Source organism: Equus asinus, chromosome 4, assembly GCF_041296235.1.
Source record: "Equus asinus isolate D_3611 breed Donkey chromosome 4, EquAss-T2T_v2, whole genome shotgun sequence".
NCBI classification, from domain to species: Eukaryota; Metazoa; Chordata; class Mammalia; order Perissodactyla; family Equidae; genus Equus; species Equus asinus.
Window position 1 is genome coordinate 18,473,048 of NC_091793.1, and position 22,932 is coordinate 18,495,979.

At 57.1% G+C, this 22,932-nt stretch overlaps 1 protein-coding gene across 2 annotated transcripts in view; it reads right to left on the bottom strand.

The window, feature by feature from the left end:
- Positions 1-22,932, bottom strand: part of MPPED1 (metallophosphoesterase domain containing 1) — a 79,475-nt gene that overhangs the window by 56,076 nt on the left and 467 nt on the right. The window contains exons 1-3 of one of the 2 annotated variants that reach the window (XM_044778184.2): positions 22,002-22,133; positions 9,755-10,062; positions 715-896 (exon numbers count right to left, since the gene is read on the bottom strand). In XM_044778184.2, coding sequence (XP_044634119.1) covers positions 715-896; positions 9,755-9,978 — 406 coding nt within the window. In that variant the 5' untranslated portion in view covers positions 9,979-10,062; positions 22,002-22,133. Of the gene's footprint in view, positions 1-714; positions 897-9,754; positions 10,063-22,001; positions 22,134-22,932 lie in introns of those variants that run through there. The other variant, XM_070506758.1, reaches the window with a different exon arrangement.

The window sequence follows — 22,932 nt, forward strand, 5'->3', positions numbered from 1 at the left end:
CATGGTCGTCCATCACATGGGACAGCGCTCCGCTGCCTGCGCCCACAGCTGCCCACGGGAGGAGCCCACATCTGGTCCCCTAGGCCCCTGCTGGGGGCCGCCGAGGCCTGGGGGGGGGGTCTCCTCACTGGGGAAGCCATCTCAATGGTGGTGGGCGGCTGAGCCGCTAAGTACCTGGCATCATGGTTCCCAGAGAGTCATTCATTCACTCACCCATTCAGCCACTTACTCGTTTATTCATTCATTCATTCATTCATCAACTATTTATTGAGTACCTGGGGGCTGAACATGCAAGTGAACAAAAGCAAACCTGGGCAAAAGTCCTTTGAGAGGGGGCCTCCCAGGCCAAAAATATCCCACAAACAAATGGAAAGTCACTGCTGAGATGAGTGCCTGGGCAGGAGACGTCTGAGGGTGACAGGAGAGTGAGAGGGACACGACCTGGTCTGGGAGGTCAGTGAAGGCTTCCCAGGAGAAGGGAACAGGCAGACAGAGGCCAGGGAGGGGGACCAGGCAGACAGGGCCGAGGAGGGGGACCAGGCAGACAGGGCCGAGGAGGGGGACCAGGCAGACAGGGCCGAGGAGGGGGACCAGGCAGACAGGGCCGAGGAGGGGGACCAGGCAGACAGAGGCCAGGGAGGGGGACCAGGCAGACAGGGCCGAGGAGGGGGACCAGGCAGACAGGGAGGAAGGCTCCTCCCACCCAGCACCTACCAAGCCACTCGTTGAACTTCTTCACCTCGCTCGGGAGCCCCAGCTCCGTGAAATCGCCGGCATGGATGAGCACGTCGCCGTAGGGCATCTGGATGGGGTCCGTCCTCGAGTGGGTGTCAGACACACAGACAAAGCGGGTGTAGCCAGGCGGCTTGGGGGCGTCATGAGGCACCGGGTCCACCCTGCGGGGAGAGAAGACACCGCGGTCACGGGGCCCCGGGGCCATGAGCCTGTGCAGTGGTGCGGCTCTAGCACACGGCTGGGCCTGCGGCTCACGGTCCTGTCAACGCAGACCACATGGAGCCCAACTAGGACCGGGCGCTCGGCCTTCCCGCGGGCCCCGCTGGGGCTGAGTCCTGACTCTGCCGGTCCCTAGCCGGGCAAGGCGGTTTCACCCCTGAGCCTCAGTTGCCCCTCTGTAACCTGGGAACCTCGGAGGGCTGTTGTGAGGGTTGAAAGAGGTCGTGAAGGGGAAGGACTGGTGGGTAGAGCCTGGCAACTTACCAGCATGTAGCTCGTGGGATCACTAGGACTAACCTGCTGTTTGCCTCAGCACGCCCTTATCACTATCACCCCCCGAGGGGCCTGTGTAGAGGTTTTCTCCCTCCTCCCATGAAATTTTAGCACCACGGATATGTTGTTTATCTGTTCATTTACTGCGTGTGTATCTGTGCTTTATAGCAAGAAGAGTATGTTTTTCACCCCCCAAAAAAACCAGGTTTTGCCCCCTTTGGGGGTGCCACCGGCCCCATCGAGAATGCATGGGCCACAGGCCGAGGTCCAGTTGAAAGAACCGACTCGCCAGCCCCAGCGCCGTGCGGAGCATGAGCAGCAGCCAAGGAGCGCCACGTGCGAAACGCGGAATAAAGGCACCAAAGATCAGCGGCAGTTTTGCAAAACTAGGAGACAGTCTGATCACACAAAGAATGAGGTTCTCCCAGGCTGTGTAAGAAAACGGTCCTGGAATCAGGAGACCAGGCTTCCAATCCCAGCTCTGCGACCTGTCACTAACGTGTGACCTTCAGCAAACACTTGGCCTTGGTTTGCTTGTCTGTAAAATGGAGCTCCCTCAATAAGCCAAAGGACTCAGAAAATTACAAAGAGCAGCACAAACGTAAGCTGTCGTTCCCGGGGGGCCATCGTAGAGGCGGACACTGAGCAAGGGGCCCCGGTAGCGCAGGGAATGGACGCAGACTGCGGGAGAGGGACCCAGCTCCCTGCTCCCCGCCAGGCCTCTCCCCACCGCAGCGGAATGATTTCACCAGTCTCAAAACTCTGAAAAACAACGCAATGACATTTCAATGAGCAGCTCTCTCTAAATGAGTATGCCGCTCGAGGAGTTGTGTTTAAATCTAATTATGCGGCAAACCAAACGCGGTACCATATCAGTTACATAAATACTTTTAAAGACATCTTTCTAATTATCCTTTTTTTCAGACAATATACTTCGAAGAAATTTAATTAACACCTTACGAGAGACGTGGGTTCAGCATGCTAATGTGCAGGGAGCACTGGCACCCTCCATCCGCTACTGCGGGAGGCGCCACACCAGCCTCTCCCCATCACGGTGCCGTGACGGGAGGGGGGCACGCCTGGCCCCCTTCCGGGGTTTGTTAAGCCAAGTTAGAAGCCAGCAGGTCGGAGCTGGGCGGGACCAGGGAGAAGAGGAAAATTCCCCAAGTGAGGGCAGTGATGACCCACAGGAAGGCACTGGGAGCACCCCCTCTTCCCTCTCCACTCACTCATTCATTCACTCACTCCTTCATTCAACACAGCACATTCCGACCAGCTACTGTGCGCCAGCGCTGAGCTCAATGCTGGTACCACAGGGGTGAACCGAACCTGGTCCCCAGCCAGGAGACCCCAGACTGATGGTGAAGACAGACTTGGCCAGGCAGTGACAATAAAGCCACCAGCTTTCATGGGGCAGCAGAGGACCTGGAGGCCAGAGAAGGCCCTAACCTGGTCTGGGGCCCCCTGGAAGTTTCCAGGAGGAGGTGATACCTGCGCTGGTCTGGAAGCTAAAATACCCCTCCCAGTAATTCCCACCATCCTCTGTCCTCTGGGTCCCGCCCCAAGGGCAGCCAATCACTACGGGGCTATCGGCCCGGCACAGGAACACGAGTGAACCCCCCAAATTCATTCATTCATCCCTTCATTCATTCACCCACACACACACTGAGGTTGAGCGTGCCACGAGATGACAGAGACAAAGTCAAAGAGACAAAGAAGGGAGAGACAGGGAGCGAGATGCCAGCTGCAGAGCCGCCTCTGGTCCCAACAATCTCCCCCATCGTCAGCCCCCCAAGATCAGCGCGAGCTCCCAGGCTCTCATCGGGCTGGGCCTGCTGCTGGAGCCCCAGCTCTTTAATTAACTCTGTTCTTACTTCCCTCCACCCCGAGGCTTCTCAGCTCAGGGAGGATGCAAACCTAATAATCCCCAGAGAAACAAATAAAGACTCGGCTCTCTGCACTGTCCTCCGGCTGTTTGGATCGTAACAAATGCTCAACCTTGAGGCAATAACAGTAACGAGATCGATGAGCCCGTGGATGAAGACCCCACCGGGTGCTCAGCATGCCACACGCATTCACTCTCTCCACGCTGCAATGACCGTCGGGGTGGGGTACGGTGGCTAGGCCCATTTTGCAGATGAGGAAACTGAGGCTCAGGAAAGGCTGACTTGCCCAAGGTCTCAGCCGTGGAAGCCGGTGGAGCTCAAATTTGAAGCTGGTTTTTGGTTTCAGAACCCACACCAGGCTGGACTATTTGCAGGCCCTGGTTCATTTCATCCAGTCACTCTTTGGACAAATCCTGACTGAGCATCTCCTAAATGCCAGGCACCTGCCAGGCACCAGGGATAGAGCTGTGGACAGGACACCCACAGAGGCCACCTCATGGGGCTCCCAGAAACCCAGCCTGTGTTTGGAAGTGAGGAAAAGAACAAGAAGAGTCAAGATATGGAGAAAGAGAAAGAGAAAGAGAGCATACAAGAGTCAGGGAGGGCTTGGCAGCATCATCTGACCCCTAGATCCAGCTGTGCCTGAAGCAGGAGCCAAACCTGGACTTCCCAGCTAATTACATGAGCCAGTAAACTCTCTTTTATACTTAAGACAATTAAACTGGGTTTCTGACACTCGTAATGGCAAAACCCTGGCTAACACCTGAGCCACAACAGCCTTGTGGAATAAGTGACCGAGGCCCCGAAAAGTTAGTCCCATGTCCAAGGCCCCAGCTACTAAGTTAAAGAGAAGAGTTCAACCTGGGTCTTCACAAGAGGACTTGGGTATGTAACTCCCACACCTTCTTGTGACAAGAAAAAACAAAGCAAAACGGTTGTTTCCCAGTGACGTTCTGTAGGGACCGGAGAGAAGGCTGTGGCTCTCTCTGAGACCTGACATCCATCCCCGCCTCTCCCCAGCCTAACGCGGGGTCTTGCCACAGGAGTCACAGCGGCAGGAATGGTGCACAATAGAGAAGGCAGCCCCTGGGGCCCAGACCTAGGCCGGCACCCGGCTCAGCGATCTGCTCGCTATGTTCCGGACCCTCCCAGCCTCCAGTCCAGCTCTGGAAGGTAGGGACGACCCTGTCTCTCCTCTCTCTCTCTCTCTCCTCTCTCTCTCCTCTCTCTCTCTCGACCCTCACTGCTCAGAACCCCAAGGTGAATGCTCCCCGCAGCCTACTTCCTGTGCCCCGGCCCCTTCTCAGGCTCTCTCTCCCGTGAGCCACTGTCTCCACCAAAGACTGCAGGGCATCGGGAGCAGAGGCCATCCCCCACGATCTCTGCTTCTGGGGAAACAGGGGCTCTGTAGGTCCGCGGGGTCCAAAGCCTCATCCCGTCAGCGAGGTTCTAACAACACGTCTACCCCTGTGACTGGGCATCAGCCATGGAGTTTTAGGACAAGAGGGCCCACGAGTCCCTTCATCTCATTTTAGAAATGGGGAAACTGAGGCAAGGAGGAGGGGCAGTGACTGGTGGGCTCAGGGTCGCATAGCTGGCCAGTGCTCTCTACAGGAAGCACTGGCTCTGAGGCAGCCCCCCACACTGCCCTCCTGCATCCCCCCCACACTGCCCTCCTGCATCCCCCCCACACTGCCCTCCTGCATCCCCCACACACTGCCCTCCTGCATCCCCCACACACTGCCCTCCTGCATCCCCACACACTGCCCTCCTGCATCCCCACACACTGCCCTCCTGCATCCCCACACACTGCCCTCCTGCATCCCCACACACTGCCCTCCTGCATCCCCCGACACTGCCCTCCTGCATCCCCACACACTGCCCTCCTGCATCCCCCACACACTGCCCTCCTGCATCCCCACACACTGCCCTCCTGCATCCCCCACACACTGCCCTCCTGCATCCCCACACACTGCCCTCCTGCATCCCCACACACTGCCCTCCTGCATCCCCCACACACTGTCCTCCTGCATCCCCCACACACTGCCCTCCTGCATCCCCCACACACTGCCCTCCTGCATCCCCCACACACTGTCCTCCTGCATCCCCCACACACTGTCCTCCTGCATCCCCACACACTGCCCTCCTGCATCCCCCACACACTGCCCTCCTGCATCCCCACACACTGCCCTCCTGCATCCCCCACACACTGCCCTCCTGCATCCCCACACACTGCCCTCCTGCATCCCTGTGCTGGCCCTTCCTTCCCACCTCAGTCTGTGCTTGTGCTGGTCCTCCAAGCCCAGGGGATGCTGCCACCCCCAGGAGGCCCTCCTTGATCCCAGCACTCTTCCTGAGCCGTGCTCCCTGCCTCGTCCTACTTCTCCTTTCTTTCTTCTTCCCATCTGTCTGCTGTGAGAGGCTCGAGGGACCAGCTCGTGCTGGTGGAAGGGAGACTATAGGTATACCCACAGGCTGAAGCATGAGCCAGCGCGTACAGTGTGGGCGGGGGGCGCAGGGAGGAGGAGAGACCTGGTCTAGGTAGGGGTCCGGGAAGGCTTCCCTGAGGAAGTGACATCTGGGTGAGAGCTGAAGAATGAGTCAGTGTTAGCAGGGCAAAGAGTAAGGGAGGCAGAGGGAACAGCATGTGCAAAGGCCTGAGGCAGGAGGAAGAACAGAAGGTTCAAGTTTTAGTCCTCGCCTCTTGCCTTGCCCCCTTATCCCCGGGCCCGGGCTCAAGGCTCACCCTCACTGTCTCCTGGAGGCCTCTCAGTGCACGGGAGGGCTAGGGGCCACGGGGTCCCCTCTGAAGCTTCAGTCTCTTCATCCAGAGAAGGGGTCAGCGTACCCATCTGGCAGGCTGGGAGGGCCCAAACAGGCACACAGCAGCGCCTCCCGCTCTGCTACCTTCTTCAAGGACCCCGCACAGCCTGACGGGCTCGCAGGGTCTTTAAAGGGGATAATTCACATCTCCACCAACAGGACTCCTTTTAAGGGCCAGAGAAAAGCGACGCTATGCCTGGCACCAGCCCCCGAGGCCCCCACCAGGCAGAGCCCCAGGATAACCCTGTCCCTCAGACACTTCACTTGCCTCCTTGCTGACCACTGGCCACACGGCCGCCTGCCCACCCAGGACAGCGGGCGTGGGGAGGGCTGATGCCTAGAGGGGCTCTCCCCAGGCCACCGCAGGGTTTCTTGGCCCCCAGAGTGAGGGGTCTCCGGTCTAAGGGCCCAAAATCTGGGGGCCCAGATCCCAAGATTCATAACTCTGGCAAAGGCAGCCTCGTCACCACCAGGGTCTCTGGGGGCCGCTGCATGAGTCACGGGCTCCATCGGAGGCCATGTTCAGCCTGTCGCTGCTGTTATTAAATATAAATTGTGGATTTATGAAATAAGGCCCCCTCGCTCCCTCACCCCAGAGACGAAGCCCAGGGCAGCGGTAAATCACGAGTCAGGAAGTGGCCTCCATCCTCCCATCCCTCCTTCGTGGAGACTCCTCACCATGGAAACCCGCGCACGGCCGCCTCACGCACCCTTCCCCCGCGCTCGCGGCCCCACAGCCTGAAAGAAGGAGGGTGGGAGGCAGCACCCCGCCTCCCAGAGTCGCTGTCCAGCCCTGGCTTCACTGAGCTTTGTGCAAAGTTGTGTTTCAAAGCCAGGGTGGCCCAAGTGGGCAGTGAGGGAGCACTGGACGAGGAGTCCAGAACCGGGGCTCGGTGCATGCTCTTCCCAGGGCCTGGCCCAAACCCGCAGCTGCCTCCCAGCCCCAGTGGCAAAGGAAGCCCGGAACCCTGGCCTCAGTGGTGGGGGGCAGGGGGCAGGGCACAGCCGGCCAGGAGGGATGGGAGTGGGGCCTGCCACTGTGCATCTGCTCTGCTCACTCCAGCTGAGTGACCACAAGAAAGCCATTAAGCTTTTTCTCCGTAGCACTTATTGCTAGCAGCCTCATATGCGACTACACGCTCTTATGACACGTGTGCTAACTGTCGGCCACCACTTGGGCACGACAGCTCAGCACGGGGTGGGGGCGGCGGGTGCGTCTTGATCACCACTGAGCACCTAGCTCAGCCCAGCAAGTACTACCAACGCCAAACGTTTGTGACCTGGCCCTGTGTTACGTGGACTTACCGCCTTAATCCTCAGCATTACTCAGAGCGGCATCTTCTAGATGGGGAAGCGGCGGCATGAAGAGCCACTCCACAAGTGAGTGGCAGAGGCAGGATTCAAACCCAGGCAGGCTAGCTCAGAGCCCGTTTTCCTAACCAATCAGCGGGCCGTGCCACGCGACTGCTCGCAAACATCCTGAATGGATGGATAAACGACCCACAGATGCTCCTGGCTTCCACGGGGGCCATCCCCCCCTCATCCCGTCAGTCCAAGCCGTTCCTCAGGACGCCACCTGGCCTCCCACCCGGGGCGACCTCTGCCCACCTGGGCGTTTCTGCCGTTCTCCAATGCCCCCTTTTCCCGGCCCTCTGCCAACTCGCTGCCCCCCACTCCTCCTCCTCTGGATCTCCAGCTAGAAGTCCTCTTCTCCAGAGGGTCCTCCGCAGCCCCTTGGCCCTCCTCCCTCCTGACTTCCTGTTGCCCTAGCTCTGTCCTGAGACACTGCAGGTCACAGCTCTACCTGGTACCAGGCGGCATTCCCTACAGCGCCCGGGGGGCCCCTCCAAACGGGCGTGCACGGGGGCACAGACACACACCCACCTGCTCTGCCTGAGGGCCCGGTGCTCTCGCCCACTCCTGCCAGGGCAGGAGTCCAGCCCAGCATCCAGGGACCTGAGACATGGCCACTTCCACACGGGGAGGACTAAGCCCATCAACAAAAGAGAAAACTGAGCCAGTGAAGGCCCCCCGCCCTGCAGCAGCCCTGCCAGGCCTCAAGGTCCAGAGACGAAGGAACAGCGTGGTCGAGACCCAGGGCCTTCCATCCCGCCCAGATCCACCAGTCTGACTCCGAAATGGAAACGAGAGGCAGTTTCCCAAAGAGAAATCTACCGAAAAGTAAAGTAGGCAGCTGCCGACAGCGCCAGCCCCGCGGCCCCCACGGAAACAAGCGTTTTCCAGAGCAGGCGCCACAGGAAGAGGCAGTTCCCAGACCCAGGACCCACTCCCAGGCCCGGCACCCACCTGCCTTCCAGAGCCCCTCCTCCCACAAATCACCTCTCTGCACCCACCCTTTACAACACAGCACGGCTCCTGAGGGAACCACACAGAATGAGAGGCAGCGACCCGCCCCCCCCCCCACCTCCAGGCCTGGGTCTGGAGACCCCCACGGCTCCTGCTCTAGGTGGTCCACACGCCAGATTCTCTGGTCTCCCCAAAGGGACAGCCGCTAGGACCCCACATTAGCACTGCTCCCTGGAGATGGTGCTTAGGGCCCTAGAGGAAGTCCAGGACTATGCCCTCCCGAGGACTCTGACCCAGCCTGGTGGCCAGGAGGGCCTGTGCTGGGCCCCACGGCCCCAGAGTGTCCCCATCACAGCTCTGACCTCCCTGTGCTGTCACTGGGGAGTTGCCAGTCCCCCCCACACTCAGGGGCTCGTCGTTGACCCAGATCCAGCACAGGGGCCAAGAGAAGTTTCAGCGAGGAAGCGGATTCATGTGGACACTCTCAAGTGGACACATGTTCATCCACAGACATCACAGAGAGCCCTGGACTGGAGGCAGGTGGCCTGCGTTCCAGTCCTCTCTGGCGCTTACCAGCTGTCTGGGCTTGAGTGGGTCACCTCACCTGTCCTGGCCTCTGTTTCCTCAACAGGTAAGCCCTGCAGTGCAGGGCTGATGGGAGGGGCAGGGGGATAAAGGAGGAGAAGGGTCTTCTAGAAACGCAGGGAGCCACCCGGGGCAGGGCCAGGAATTTACCCACCTCCACCCTGGATGGCTGGTACCTCTCCAGACCGCAGGAAACATCCAGGGAGGCCAAAGGTTCCCCCAGGCACAGAGGGGTCCCTAGTCTGCACTCTCGCCATGGCCTCACTGCTGGGGCACCCTGGTATTTTCCCTCAGCCCCAAGGGGCAGGTGGCAGAACTCCCCAGTCCTTCTGGAGAGCATCGCTGCCTTCTCAACAGAAGCACGGGGGTCTGGGCAAAAGAGAGGGGCAGAGGGAAGGGAAGACGGCCAGCCCAAGAGCAGGTCCTAATGCCACGGGGCCCTCAGCAAGTCCCTTCCCCTTTCCGGGCCTCAGTCTCCCCATCTGTACAACGAGGAACGTGCACCAGACCTGGGGTCACCAACCCACACACCAAGAGGGGGCAGCTGGGACTCAGGCCCCGATGTTGCCATGAGAACGTGTGGGCCTGGGGTTGCCAGCCCTTTTGGTTTTGTAAAGCAAAGCCAGAAGTCTAGATTTTTATGTGCAATCACCTCATTTTTAAATATTTGTAAAACATTCTCCTGGCCAAATGCAACAGGACTCCGGGCCAGAATCGGCCCACAGGCCATCACGCTGCAACTTCTCCCACGTCCCTCCCGACTCGGATCCTCAGTTATCCTGGGATTCCAGATTGTTTCAGCCAACAAGCATGAAACGGTTGGACCCAGAAGCCAGGAGGCACCCCTCGTCCATGAGCCCACCCTGGGCAGCCGTCACCGCCCGCACCTGGCGCCCAGCCGGTCCCCCCGCGAGCCGCCCACTTACATCTGCACGTGCGGTGGCTGGAAGCGGCCCTGGTTGATGTTGTAAAAGGTGAAGGCCTGGGTGGGGTTGGAGCTGTACTCGTCCACCTCGATGATGAGCCGGCTGTGCTGGTGCCTCCGAGCGGCCATCACGTGGGACTGCGAGAAGGCCATGCCCAGGCCGCAGGGCAGGAGGGCCAGAGCCTCTGCCTTCAGGACGCCGGGGTCCCACCTAGCGCGCCACATGGACCTCCGCTGGCCGCCCGGGCATCTCCCGCCGGCGCCACCGCTGCCACCGCCGCCTGGCCCCGCGCCAGACCTGGAAACAGACTGAGGAGACGGAGCAGAACCATGCGACAGTTAATCTGTTTGGGATTTGCTTTATTTAATGTCAGATGAAGATTTAGAAAGAGAGAGAGGGCGGGGGGAGAGGGAAAAAACACAGTCGTACAGCTCAGAAACTCATTACAAATCTTTCCAACTCAGCAGTTTGATGAATATACTTTGGTAAAAAGAAAAAGGGAAGAGGAGGGGGAGGCCCCCCAAAAAAACCCCACCAGGCCGTGGACGGAGGCATGCATGGTCCAACGTGTTTAAATACTTCTGGCATTTTTTTTTTTTTTTTTTTTGTCCTTTGACAAAATTCTCCAGGGCCCACAAGGGGACCTGGAGATGGGGCAAGACAACGGCTGGCATTCTGCAAACAGGTAAGTTTTACTTTTCGTAATTGGGGAAGAGGAAGGACTCACCTCCAACCCCAGCCCTCCCACAGACCCCCCCCCCACGCCCACTCCCACACAGCCCCACCCCCTGCAAGCCCGAGCAGGTGGAGACAGCACCGCGCAGATTCCTTCCTCAACATCAATTTCGCCTAAAGATATCTTTTAGCAGCCTCGGGAGAAGGGATTTTCCCGACAGATTGCCATACACCAACCAGCTCAGGGGGTGGCCGTGGGGGGGTAGTGGGAGGTGGGGAATCTACTTTAAAAAAAAACCTCCCCCAGTGCCTTATAAGGATGTCAGGAATTCTGATGTTCCCACTCAAACCTTGAGTCCACTTAGAATTGCAGCTTGCAAATGCTACAATTATTTTTCCTTTCTTTCATTGGAAAGCGTGGTTTGCATTTGTTTACTGGAATAAAATGTCCCTTTAACTGATTCCAACTCGGCTATGCGGAATCCTGGAAACAGGGGCCCTGGGAAAGCCCACATCCTCCCCTGACACGCTCACACACGTGATGCAGTGGCCACGGCTTCCTTACGAGGGACCACCTATTTTTCCCATTCTTTTCCACAATTATTTTTTTTAACTGTGTACATAGGAAAGGCCTTGAAGATTGCTTTGCTTTGGTTTGGGTTCTGGTCATTGAGACCCTCCATGATTCCATTTGCACTGCATTTAACCAAGGAGAAAATAACATAACCTAAACTAGTCCTGGACAGTCGTACCCCAGTCACGGTCAACGAAGAAAAACCCCCTTTGCTTTGCGCACAGAAGAATCGACACAGTCAGAAAACAAATTAGGTTGGGAAAGTGACAAAAATTAGAGGCCGGAGAACATTTTAATTATGTGCAAAGGAGAAATGGATTATTAATTTTTTTTAAATCTAGACAATCATGCCCATACGAGGTGCAATAAATAGCAATATCCTTCTCCTCCCCACCCCCACCCCTCAGAAAAGCATCCTGATTCACAACTCATCTCTGTCTTCTCTCCTTGGGGAGACAAGGGGACAAATCTGCTTTTTCCCTCCAGGACGCACTTGCTCCTGTCCTTGTCCTGCTGGGGTCTCCCGGCAGATACAGTGATACAGCATGCCAGGCCTCTGAGCCGGGTGAGTCGGGGTGTCCTGGCCTTGGGGCCCATATGCATCCTGTCTGTAACCCTGGGAGAGGCCTCGGGCAGCAGATGCCGAGGTCCAGGGCTCCAAAGGCCAGGATCTGAAGAAAAGTTTGAGCCCCAATGTCGTACTGACTTGCTACGTGACCTTAGGCCAACTTCTAACCTCTCTGAGCCTCAGCTTTCTCTTCCGGAAAATGAGTTTGATAATAGTAACACCACTTTCCAGGGCAGCTGCGCAGGTTAAACGAAGGGGAATCCTGAGCACAGTGCCTGGCAGGTACCAAGTGTCAGCTAATATTCACTGTAACTGTCATAATCACTGTGATGTTCAATTTGATACCTGTGTATCGAGGGCCCGCTGTGAGCAAGTGCTGCCCGGGTACCGGGGCATCTGTGGCACAGGGGTGTCCAGTGTGAGCAAAGCTGGAGAACCTGAATTTTCTCAAATGCAAGTTGACCACATTACACCCCTGCTTGAAATCCTTGCCATGGCTCCTCTGATGAGGACCCATGGCCCCTGGGCCCTGCCCACACTCCAGCCACACAGGCCCAGGCCTGGCGGGTGCTAGGGGCCTAGGCCTTCAGCTAACAGGCGCTGTGTGCTTGTTCAGAGCCACCGAAATCGAAGACTTTGGTTTTCCAGTTAGTTAAGTTTCTAGTTAAGGCTCACCACCTCCCTCTGAGACAGGTGGCACCACAGAGGAGAAAGGTCTGTCATGGAGAAGGGAAGCCTCTCACCCAGCCTAGAACAGAGAGTGGGTGGCGCTGAGATCTAGACGCAGGCAGCCTGGCTTCAGGGTTCTGGCTCCTTCCTCGTGGACCACTTTGTCCTCCTCACCAGCTGGCTAAAGCCGACTCACCCTTCACCCCTCAACAAAGCCAGAATTTCCTCAGAGAGGCCTCGATCAGGGATCCTTGCTCCAGGGTCCCAGGAAGAGCCTGGATGTCCCCTGGGGGCATTGCCTGGGTCTCCCTCACTCACCTAGGTCTGTCAGCTCCAGCCTCCACCAGGTCTGCAGCCCTGAGCAAGTGGCTTAACCTGCCAGGGGCTCTGTTTCTTCATTCGCAAAATGGAGAGAAAAATAGGAGCTACCTCATACAGTCACGAAGATTAAATGAGATGACACACATAAACTGCTTATCACAGAGTCCAGCACATAGTAAGTGCCCAGTAAATGTTAGCTATTATCACCCCAGGGCCTATCACAGATACTTCATGAATACTGAATTAGTGAATGTATGGACAGAGGGATGGATGGAGGGATGCAGGGATGGAGAGATGCAGGGATGGATGTAGGGATGGAGGTAGGGATGGGGGGGGCGGCAGGGATGGATGCAGGGATGGAGGGAGGGATAGAGCATGTGTCTTGCCAGTCTCCTTCCCTAGTGGCCAGCACAGGCCTGGCATAGGGTGGGTGTCAAGGGGGCTCAGCTAAAGTTTGCAGATGCATCGACCCTCTCCCCCTTACCCACCCCACAACCCTGCAAGGAGGCTGGCCAGACCAGGCACAGGCCTTGTGAAAGAGGGTCCCAGGGGCCTCCACCCATCCCTCCCCCGAGAAACGGGCGCCTGCCTGCCCTGCAGTCAGCCGCAGTGGGGGGAGAGCCACTCTACACCAGGGGACTCAGCTAGAAAAGGCAGCGGCGAGGTTTCCCGGGAGGCTCTCCGCAGTGAAACGCTGCATTTCACATAAAGGGGGTTCGCAAGGGGCCCTGCTCGGAGAAATCAGGAAACTGGGAACGCGGAGCCTTCTTTTAATACCCATTTAATATTTATGGAGCCGCAGTAAGCGTCAGCCACGGTGCGGAGAACGCAGCCGATCCACGGAGTGGGGGCAGCGATTCCCAAACAAACGGCTTTTAGCTGGGAAGCATTTACACCTGGTCCACAAAACAACACAGCAGGCAGGCAACGCAGCAGGCAGCGGGCGTGCCAGAACCCGCTGGGGCCCGCGTGGGGAGACCGCCTGCACTTCCGTCCTGGCTCTCCGGCCAGCAGAGTGACCTTGAGCAAGTCCCACATCCTGGCCGGCCCACAGGTGCCTCCTCTGTGCCAGCGGGTGGGAAGGAAATGGAACTACAAAGAGGAAGGTGGAATGAATGGATTCATGCACTTCCTTCTTCCACAAGCATTTACTACGGCCCCACATGCCATCACTGTCCCAGGTTCCAGAAAGAACGGCAAAGAAATAAACAGGTCGCACCCCTCAAGGAACTGCGGGCAATGAAGCAAAACATAAATAGATAGAAAGATACTAATATGTACCTGGAAGAAGACAGAACAGGGTGACACAATAAGGAACAATGGGGGAGAGGAGGATGGTTACTTTAAACCGAGTGATCAAGAAAGGGGTGTCTGAAGAGGTAACGTCACCTCAAATGTGAATGCTGAGAGGGAGCCAGCCATGCCCAGACCCAGGGAAAGAGAACCAAGGCAGAGGGAACGGCAAGTGCAAAGGCCCTGGGGCAGAGGTAGCATCAATAAGCAAATATCTCACTTTTACTGTTATTGCACTTGGCCACTGGTACACTTCTGCGATGGAGAAAAGCCTGAAGAAGAGATCAGAGGAAGCGGGGTTCAAATTCGGTCTCCGGTGCTGCTTAGCTGTGGGGACCCTGGGCAAGTCACTTAACCTCTCTGTGCTTCCACCTCCTCATTGGGCCCACCGCGCGGTAACAGATGGGATGAAGTAGCCTGTGCCTGCCCCTCCACGAAGGCCCAGTTGGCCCAGATCGGGAGGGTTGAAAAGTTCTTGTTGAAAAAGTCTATTTTTCAGGGCTCCCTTTTCAAAAGTCGTCTTCTTTCACAAGGTGGTTTCTCTTTCCATTTCCCCTCAAAGGCACTTCTCTGTCGGTCCTCGGGCACTGAGCTGAGTCAGGCCAGGGCTCTCGCAGAGGAAGGTGGACACCGGTCGGGGCACCAAGCAGCACGCAGCTCTCCGGGACCGACTGTCCGGAAAGCTCTTGTCTAGGACAGAGGCCAGCTCCAGGCCCACCTCTCTGACCGTGCCCACCACCTTGGCTGGCCTCCTCCTGCTGCATCGTCAAGGCCACACACCACACCAGCCTCCAGGACGAGTGTCCTAAAATGCGCTTCTGACCAAGCCATCCCCTCTCACACGTGGGGATGCACAAGTCAGGAGCACCCTGCTGCCCCGTGGGAAGCCTTGCTCCCTAGACCAGCTCAGGAGGCCCACCCGGCCCTCAGCCTCCCTCTCACCACTCCAGCCAAGCTCACCACTCTGGGTTTCCCTGGCACACCGGGAGTCCTGCCTCTGAGCCTTCACACATGCTGTTCCCTCTGCCTGGAAGGCTCTGCACCACCCCCTCCTCTGTGCATGCACACCTGTTCCCTCACCCTCCCCAGGCTGCATCCGGCACCTCTGCCCACACTCCCCAGGGCTTCTCCTGCCAAGCCTCCCAGCAGAGTCTCATCCCGTCTCTGAGCTGAACGAGAAGCCAGAGAATAAAACATCCATGAACGAATGAACGAGGGAGAGAGAGAAACTGCACGGCCCTCAAGTCTCACACCAGGAGTCAAAAGCGGCTTCAGCCTCCCTCCTCGGGTTTCGGGTTTTTCATCTCTAAACAAGAGGATGCTAAAACCACCCTCCCAGAGCCACTGGGAGGACAACAGGACATGGGACCTGCAAGGCACCTGGCCCGGGCCCGGTACACAGCAGGTGCTCACTAAATGCCTCTTCCAATGCTCTTAGGAAGTTCTGATGGAGCAGAGACTTTCAGATAATCAAGGGCCCCTCCTCCCTGCCCAGAAGCCAGGGCTCCAGGCCCCTTCCCTCCAGCCCGTGACAGGGCGAGTGACCGGTCATTTCACTTCTCAGGGTGCTGTGATCGGACCCACCAGGACGACCTGCCCCTGACTAGTTTTTCTGGACAAACTCCTCACCACCCCCCAGCAGGGCACCGCAGAGCACCGGTCAGCCTGAAACATCCACTGCCCCCACCCCAGAGCAGACCCTGTTCTGGGACCCAAATGACTCAGATGTGAAACTGACCCTCAGAGGGCTTGGGGCCCAGCAGGAGCAGCCAGACAGATACCAGAGCCGCTCAGAAGCCTGTGACAAGGGTGTTGAGGAGAGGGTCCTCTCCGAGAGGAAGGCCCCACCAAACTCTTTGGCCAGCCAGCACGTGCCAGGGAGGAGAGCCTGACAGGGCCTTGGCTGACACGCAGCATCTCAACAGCAGGTGGATTTTTGCAAAAGTGACACCTGGGTCGTTCCAGGAGCGCAAATACGTCCACCAGACACACAGGAAAATCCACAAGCGTCTGCACTGCCACGTGCTGCTAATCCGCCGGCCAGAGAGACGGCCTTTGCCAGGCAGCGTGAGGCACCCACGTCCACCCAGTATGGGCTATTCAAAGCCAGGGTGGGCCCGGGACAGTCCCAGTTCACGCCTGCTGTCATTACAACCAACATCCTCTCTGGCTCTCAAAAGTCCCCCCATTTCAACAGTCAAAAATGTCATAAAGGGGAAAGGCGACCGTAATCAAAGCCAACCCCCCCCATTGAGGCAGCCACCCCCAAAAGGCACCCCGTCTTTCTCTTCCCATCATTGTCATGTTTGTAGCCGTAACTGTGAGGCTAGGACAACGTGTTGTCCTGAGTCCGAAACTCAGATGACAATCACTGACTGCACGGGGACAACTGTCTAGTAACAGAAGCCACAGAGGAACCCCTGTCCCGACAGCTTCCAGCAGCAGGCCTTCCGACCAAGCCCGACGCCTGGCAGGCTCTCTCCAGGACTGCAGCCGCATCTCTTCTCCGACTCCTCCTCTCCTCCTCTAACTGTGAGTGGGGGCAGCCGGCAGCCCCAGCCGCTCCACCTGGCCAGCCCAGCGTGCAGGCGGTTGTCCCCAGCCGTCACCCAGAGCAGAGCTGAGAGAAAGGCAGCTCCGCGGAAGGCGCTGCTCACGGAGGCTTTTGTTGAGAACTTAGTTGCAATGTGGCGAAATGTCACCCAAAAACCACGCTAACCCCTCCTCAGTAGCCCCCTCTAAGCAAAACGCAGGAGAAATAATATTTAACAGAAAAGTCTCAAGGTGTGGGGGCTTGGGAATAATTCTTTCACAAGCCAGGCTTCCATACGAGCTGGAAATCACTTTAAAATGGTATTGTTTTTCCATGTTTTGCTTGAGCCTGAAAACATGCAATTGATGAGTCGACACTTGAAAATGTCATAAATGGTAAAAAATAAACAGAGAACTCAAAGAAAAGGGAAAAGAACAAATAGTCCAGTGGGAAAAAAAATCAGAGCCAGTCCCACATGTCCCTAAGATGACAGGCCTCGTGTTTGACCCCTTCTTCATCAGCCGGGCATTTCCGACGAAAGAAAGACCGGCCCGCCCTGGCCTCAGCAGCCAAGTGAGTGAGCTGACGGGCTGAGTCAATGAAGGAATCCACAAATATGAAAATCAGACCATAGTCCTTGAAAAAGGATCAACCACGAGTGACTTTAAAGCATTTGCCACTTAAAAACCTTTTAGCTGGGCCCATTTTGAATTATGACTACATGATTTTAAATTACACTTTCTAATTCCTCGCCCGCACCCCCCCCCCCAGCAGTCGCTGCCGCTTCATTTTCCAATTATGTACTTTTATTTCAGAATGATGAAGAGCACTACTTACTGGACCACATCCTGTCTGCCACAAATAGCTGCTCACTTATTCCTTTAATTTTAGATATGAAGGCAGTCAGTTCGCCCGGCTGGTCTTCAGATTCTGAACCCTCTCCATCCCCAAAGCGCCCAGTGAGGCCCAAGATGCGAAGAAACCTACAAGGCTCAGGCTGAGAAATATGTTTGTAAACCAGCGCTCTGCTCCATAAATTATTATAATTCTTGGTGCTCTTCTATATCCGTCTAGCAGATCAGCAATCACATAAATAATAGTGAATGGACTGATTTTTCTTCTGCAAAGTGCTACGTCCTAGTTTTCAAAAATCAAGCACCCGGAGATTCACGTATCTGTGGAGTCGAAATACGGAGCTGCTCAGATCTGTTTCAAACATGCACACGGAGATGCCCGCACACAAAAGGAAATAAGAGGCAGATGTGTAAGAATCAGCCTTCTGCATCGCCTTCCCACATACACGTCAAGTCACACTCAGCCCTAACGGGGATTTGGGGGACACATGGGTGGGGAGGGAGGAAGCAAGCGGGTCTTGGTGGCACAGCGTTCAAACACAATTTGCAAAGAAAGTGAACGTGGATTTACAGTTCTCATGGAAATCTATTAAACAGATGTCACTGAAGCATAATCAAATCGGCACTATGGTAATCCTACACTTAACTCTGAGATTGGGGTTTTGCCATTTTTATGATCAGTTTAAGTTGTATTTTTTTGTGATCATGTGGGAATTTGCAATTAAGGATTAAACCTCCAAAGGAGGATCAATTAACTAACGTGTGTGAATGACAAACTTACACGAGCCAAACTCCTCTCTCCGCCCCCCACAGCCGCCGGGTGCAGAGAGCGTGGGGTGGGGGAGAAAAGGCCTGCCTTGTCTACAAACACGGCACCGCCAAAGCGCGCTTCGCTGTGACGGGGAAAGGCAGAGCGTGCGGGGAAGGACTCACTTCTCAGGTAGCCGGTGCAATATGCTTTGCAGCCTCGCAGGCTGCGGTGCTGTGGGGAAATGCAGAAGAATGAAATGAAGGGGTAGTGACGGGGGTGTTGGGAGCCGGAATCAGGCATCAGGGTCTCCTTAAAGTGATGAAATTAGCACGGGCGATGCCAAGAGTCTTTCCGTGTGCATCAACGCTGGGCCGCAAACGTGTCTTGGAGGAGGGGATGAACATGGGAAGACCTGTCACAGAAGGAAACTTTCGGCGTGGACTGGATGGGGGAGAGAGGGACCCTACTCCATCCTTGGCTCTGAACTCACCCCGTAGCACAGTCAACCAGAGGCAGACTTTTTTTTTATTGTAGCTGCTTCTATTTATGATGTTTGACCAGGCTGTGACGTCCAGCTGGCCAAGTTCACATGCAAGAAAACCCCCAAAGAGTAATTCACAGAAAGGCATGGGAAGATCAAAGAACATCTCAAGTCACTACCTGAGTTCCAAATTAAAACATATAATCCTAATTTGTTAAGGTGGTTGGTTTTTTTTTCTTCATAAGACGGGCTGCCCTCAAGGGCCATAGATATTTTAAATGATAAAAGGACATAACTAAATCTTGTCTCATTGGGGGGGAAAAGTCAAAATAAAGTAAAACATTTGCTTTGGCAGCAGAATGGCCAGGTTACCCGGGAGAGCCACACTGAATCAAATGATCCGAGTGACTATTTATGCCTCCCCTCCAACACCATCCCCCCGAAAAGGGGCCTCTCGTTTTCATCTTTCCTTGGGGTTGCTTCTGCTTTTTACATTTTCTTCACTTCTTCAGACCCAAGTCAAACAATTTCACTGGTGGTCTGGAGGGAAAGCTAGCTGGTGGTCTCACTCCGTGGGGACACCCACACCCCAGGAACCAGGGAATTGCTTTCAGAATGGCCCAGCATCATCTCAATGGCTCTTGCTACTTGAAACCTTGCTGCCCCTCACCTTCCTGCGCCCCAAGTGTTTGGCACATCTTATCCTAGAGGGTGAGACATCTGGCCAGAAGGAAGAGCCCACAAGCAGCCCCTCTCTCATCTGAGATGCCATTAACTGTGATCTGCGGCCACAGAGCGAGCCTGAGAACCCACTCCTGGGCTGCTGCATCCGGGGAGCCCCTTTCCCCAGGGTCCCTTGCTCCAGAGGTGCAGGCAGACAAAGGTACCAATTGCCGAACGGAGAGATCTCAGGGAGAAGAAGAATGGAAAGCGGGGGGATGCTTGAAAAGACCCTTGTTCTGTTCCCGGTGAGGGAGGGGCGATGGGAGAGACATGTCACATTGTCACATTAAAGATTTTGACAGACAATTCAGGGATAACGCAGAAATTCCACCCCTAACTGCAGCTCGCCGCAACTTGAAAAGCATTAAGTAACCTCCACTAATTGCATGCTTTGCTGTGCATAATATTTACTTGTTAAAAGTCTTTGCCTGGCCAATTCATTCCTCTGCCCTGCTATTCATGATCAGTTCACAGGCCTGAAATTGGAAAAATGGAATCGTTTCGATAGATTAAAAGAGGATTGCACTCTGGGAGGGTTTTCTTTTTTCCACTCGTCCGGAACCAGCTCCCAGAATGCTGATTTTTCTCCCTGAGTGCCACCCCTCGGGGAATTCCTGCTACCGTCCTGAATTCCTCAGACAAGTACAGAAAGATGTGTCCTGGGTTAGGTGAGCACATGAGGGGCCATCACTGCCTGCAAGGCAATGCAGCAAGTTCAAGAAAAACAAATGAACTTAAATTACTTTCATTGAAGATTTAATAGTCTCACGGGTGGACTGGGAAATTTTTAAAAAGCAAGCTTTTCTTGAAAGGCTATTCTATCTGTCGGTCTATGCATTCCTGACACAGTTTGGGCACTAGCAGAAAGACCCCAAAGCCTGTTTTTTACCTAAACTTAGAACTGTTCCATCTGTCCATAAACACAACCCAACAGGCATCGGCTGGGGTGGTGGGGGGTGTGCACGACTCTAGGTGCACATACCGCAGTGACATCCGAGATACCGAATCCCACATGTAGGCTCCCCACATCGACATTACAGATCTACTTCAGTCCGGGTCTTCTGAAATTCCTGGGGCGGAGAAATAAATAGGAAGGCAGTTGAACTACTTCCGAATACACAATTAAACCTCTGTGACTGGATTATGGCCTTTTGACTAGCCATCAGCCAATTAATGTACTTCCAGCGAGCGAGCACTCAAATAGATGTAACCATTTCGCAGAAACCCATCTTGAGAAAAAAGATTTTACAAGTGTTGTGGGGCTGCCACTCGGAAAGCCAATTTGCAGGGAGCCGGCGTCGTGAAGCAGTTTATTATGCATGGCTCCCACACAGCGGTCCCCTGTACGCTGTGCCGGCTCCAGAATGCCTCCGGATCACCACCGGCTGGCTCGAAAGCCCCGTGTGCTCCCCCTCGCCAGAAGCCCGGCCTCAGCCCAGCCAAATCCGCCACCCCCTCCCCAAAAGGCCTCCTAGTGCCTTAGCTCCCATGGACCAGGGCCTGGCTTCCAACTTGGATGTGGCACTCAGCCGGTGGCCTCTTCGACATCCCCCAAAGCATTTTAGCTGACGTGACAAATTATTCATGAAGTTGGTTTAATTTTTTTTCTTTTTTTTTTTTTTTTTGCAAAGACCAGTCAGGGTACTGACAATGATGGTGTCTGCCTGAGCCCCCCAGCGTGGCAGAGCCCTGCTGCCAAGGCTCCACCACCAGTCAAGCCCTGTAGAGCCAGCTCAACCATTCTCCAGCCGGCCCACTTTTGTTCCCTGGTTTAATTTCATAATTATTTGCCACTTAACAAGCTCTCCTCTGGGCTGTTTGACAGGGGCCTTGAAAATGGGGAGGGGGAGGCAACCAGCTCCTGGAGAGGAACTGAGAGAGGCTCGGATCCAGCACTGGGGGAGAGACATCCCAGAGAGGCCAGCTGGGCAGACTTGGGGGCCAGCTCCAGGGTGGGGCCTCCTCATCCCACCTCGGGCCACCCAGCCCAAGTGGAGAGGGAATGAAAGGGGATGGAGAATAGTGGACCTAGGACCCCAAGCCATGGCCTGCCATTGCCCCTGGACACATCAGCTCTCAGACTGACCCTTCTCTGTCTCCACCCTGGGCACGGGAGACTGCATAAATTCACTCTCCTATAACAAGCCCCAGAATAAACACACAGGAGACAGGACTCCTTAGCAGGGGCATTCCATGAAATATTGCCTCTGAGGGCTAGGACCTGCCTGGTTAGCCACTGGCACGTATGTGCTATGTGTGCCTGGCACATAGCAGACAGTAATAAATATGTCTGGAATGAGTGAGTGGATGGATGGATGGATGGATGGATGAAGTTTCCAGCAATGCCTAGCAGAAGTGGCCACTAGACCAGCATTAGTCCCCTGTTACCTTGCCCCCAAGTACCAGAGGGGCTTCGCTGCACACAGTAGGCTCTCAACGACCACAGGCTGCTATTGTTATCCCCACCATCATCACTTGCACCCCACCAGTTCGCTTCTCCCCACCAGCTACTCCGCCAGCAGCCAGCAGCGACTGGCGAGCTGGGGAAAAGTTTCGCTGACCCCTCGGCCCCAGTCAGAGTCCAGCGCCCCGACCAAGCCCCCTCCCGGCGGCACTCGCTCGGCGGTCAGGGCAGCGGGGGTGCCCGGCCGGGGCGCGGGCACCCGGCAAAGGCAGCCAAAGTAACTTTGCGGGCGCCCCTGCGCCGCGCCGCGAGCGGCCCCCCGCGCCTGGAGAGGGTCCCGGCCGCGCCCCCGCCCGCCCCGCGCCCGCGCCCCGGCCGGCGCCCCGCCGCCCCGGCCCTACCTGGCCCCGGGCTCGTCTTCGGCGGCCGCGGCGGCCGCGAGCAGCAGCGCACACGGAGGGAGGCAGGGGCCCGGCTCCGGGGAGGGCGGCGCGCAGGGGCGGGGGCTCCTCCGGCGGCGGCCGCCTCGCCGCGCGGCCGAGGCAGCAAGTGGGAGCCAGACTCCTCCTTCGGGGGGCGGGGGGCTCCCCGGCGCCCCCTCCTTCGCCCGCCCGCCGCGCGCCTCCGAGCCTCCCCGGCTGCCCCTCCCGCCGCCGCCCTCCTCCCTCCCGCCTCCGCCCGCCCCGGCGCCGGGAGGGGCGCGCTCGCGCCCTCGGGCCCGGGCCCAGCGTCGCCGCCCGCCGGGGCCCCCGCCGGGCCGGCCAGGCCTCGGCCCTCGGCCCTCGGCCCCCGCGCGGGCCCGGCGCCCGCATCCCGCCGCCCAGGGGAGGGGCGCGGGGCGGGCGGCCCGGACGGGGAAGGAGGAGCTGCCCGCGCTGCGGAAAAGGGCCGGATGGCCCCCCCCGCGCCCCACGCCCCGCGCCCCTCCGGCCAGCCTCGGCCCCGGCCCCGGCCCCTGGCGGCGGTGCGCGGTGTGCCGGGGGCGGGCGGGGGCGCCCTCACCTCCGGATCGGCGGCCGCCGCAGCGGGCCCCGCGTGCTGGGGCGTGCGCGGCTCCTTCCGGAGCGCCGCGGCCCCCGCCCCCGGCCCAGACCCTCTCGGGGGTCGCGAGGGACCCTGCTCCGGACCCCTCCCGCGGGGCTCTGAGAATACCCCCTCCGCCCCGTTCTGGGGAGACGCCGACCCCAGCTCCTAAGCTGAATAGGCCCGGGGCCCCCTCCTGCGCCCCCATCTCTTCCGCCTGGGGGGTCCCAGGTCCCCAGTCCCCACGTGCAGTGGGTGGCAGGCTGGGGCCTAACCCGGAGGGAGGCAGGGAGGCAGGTCAGGACCTGA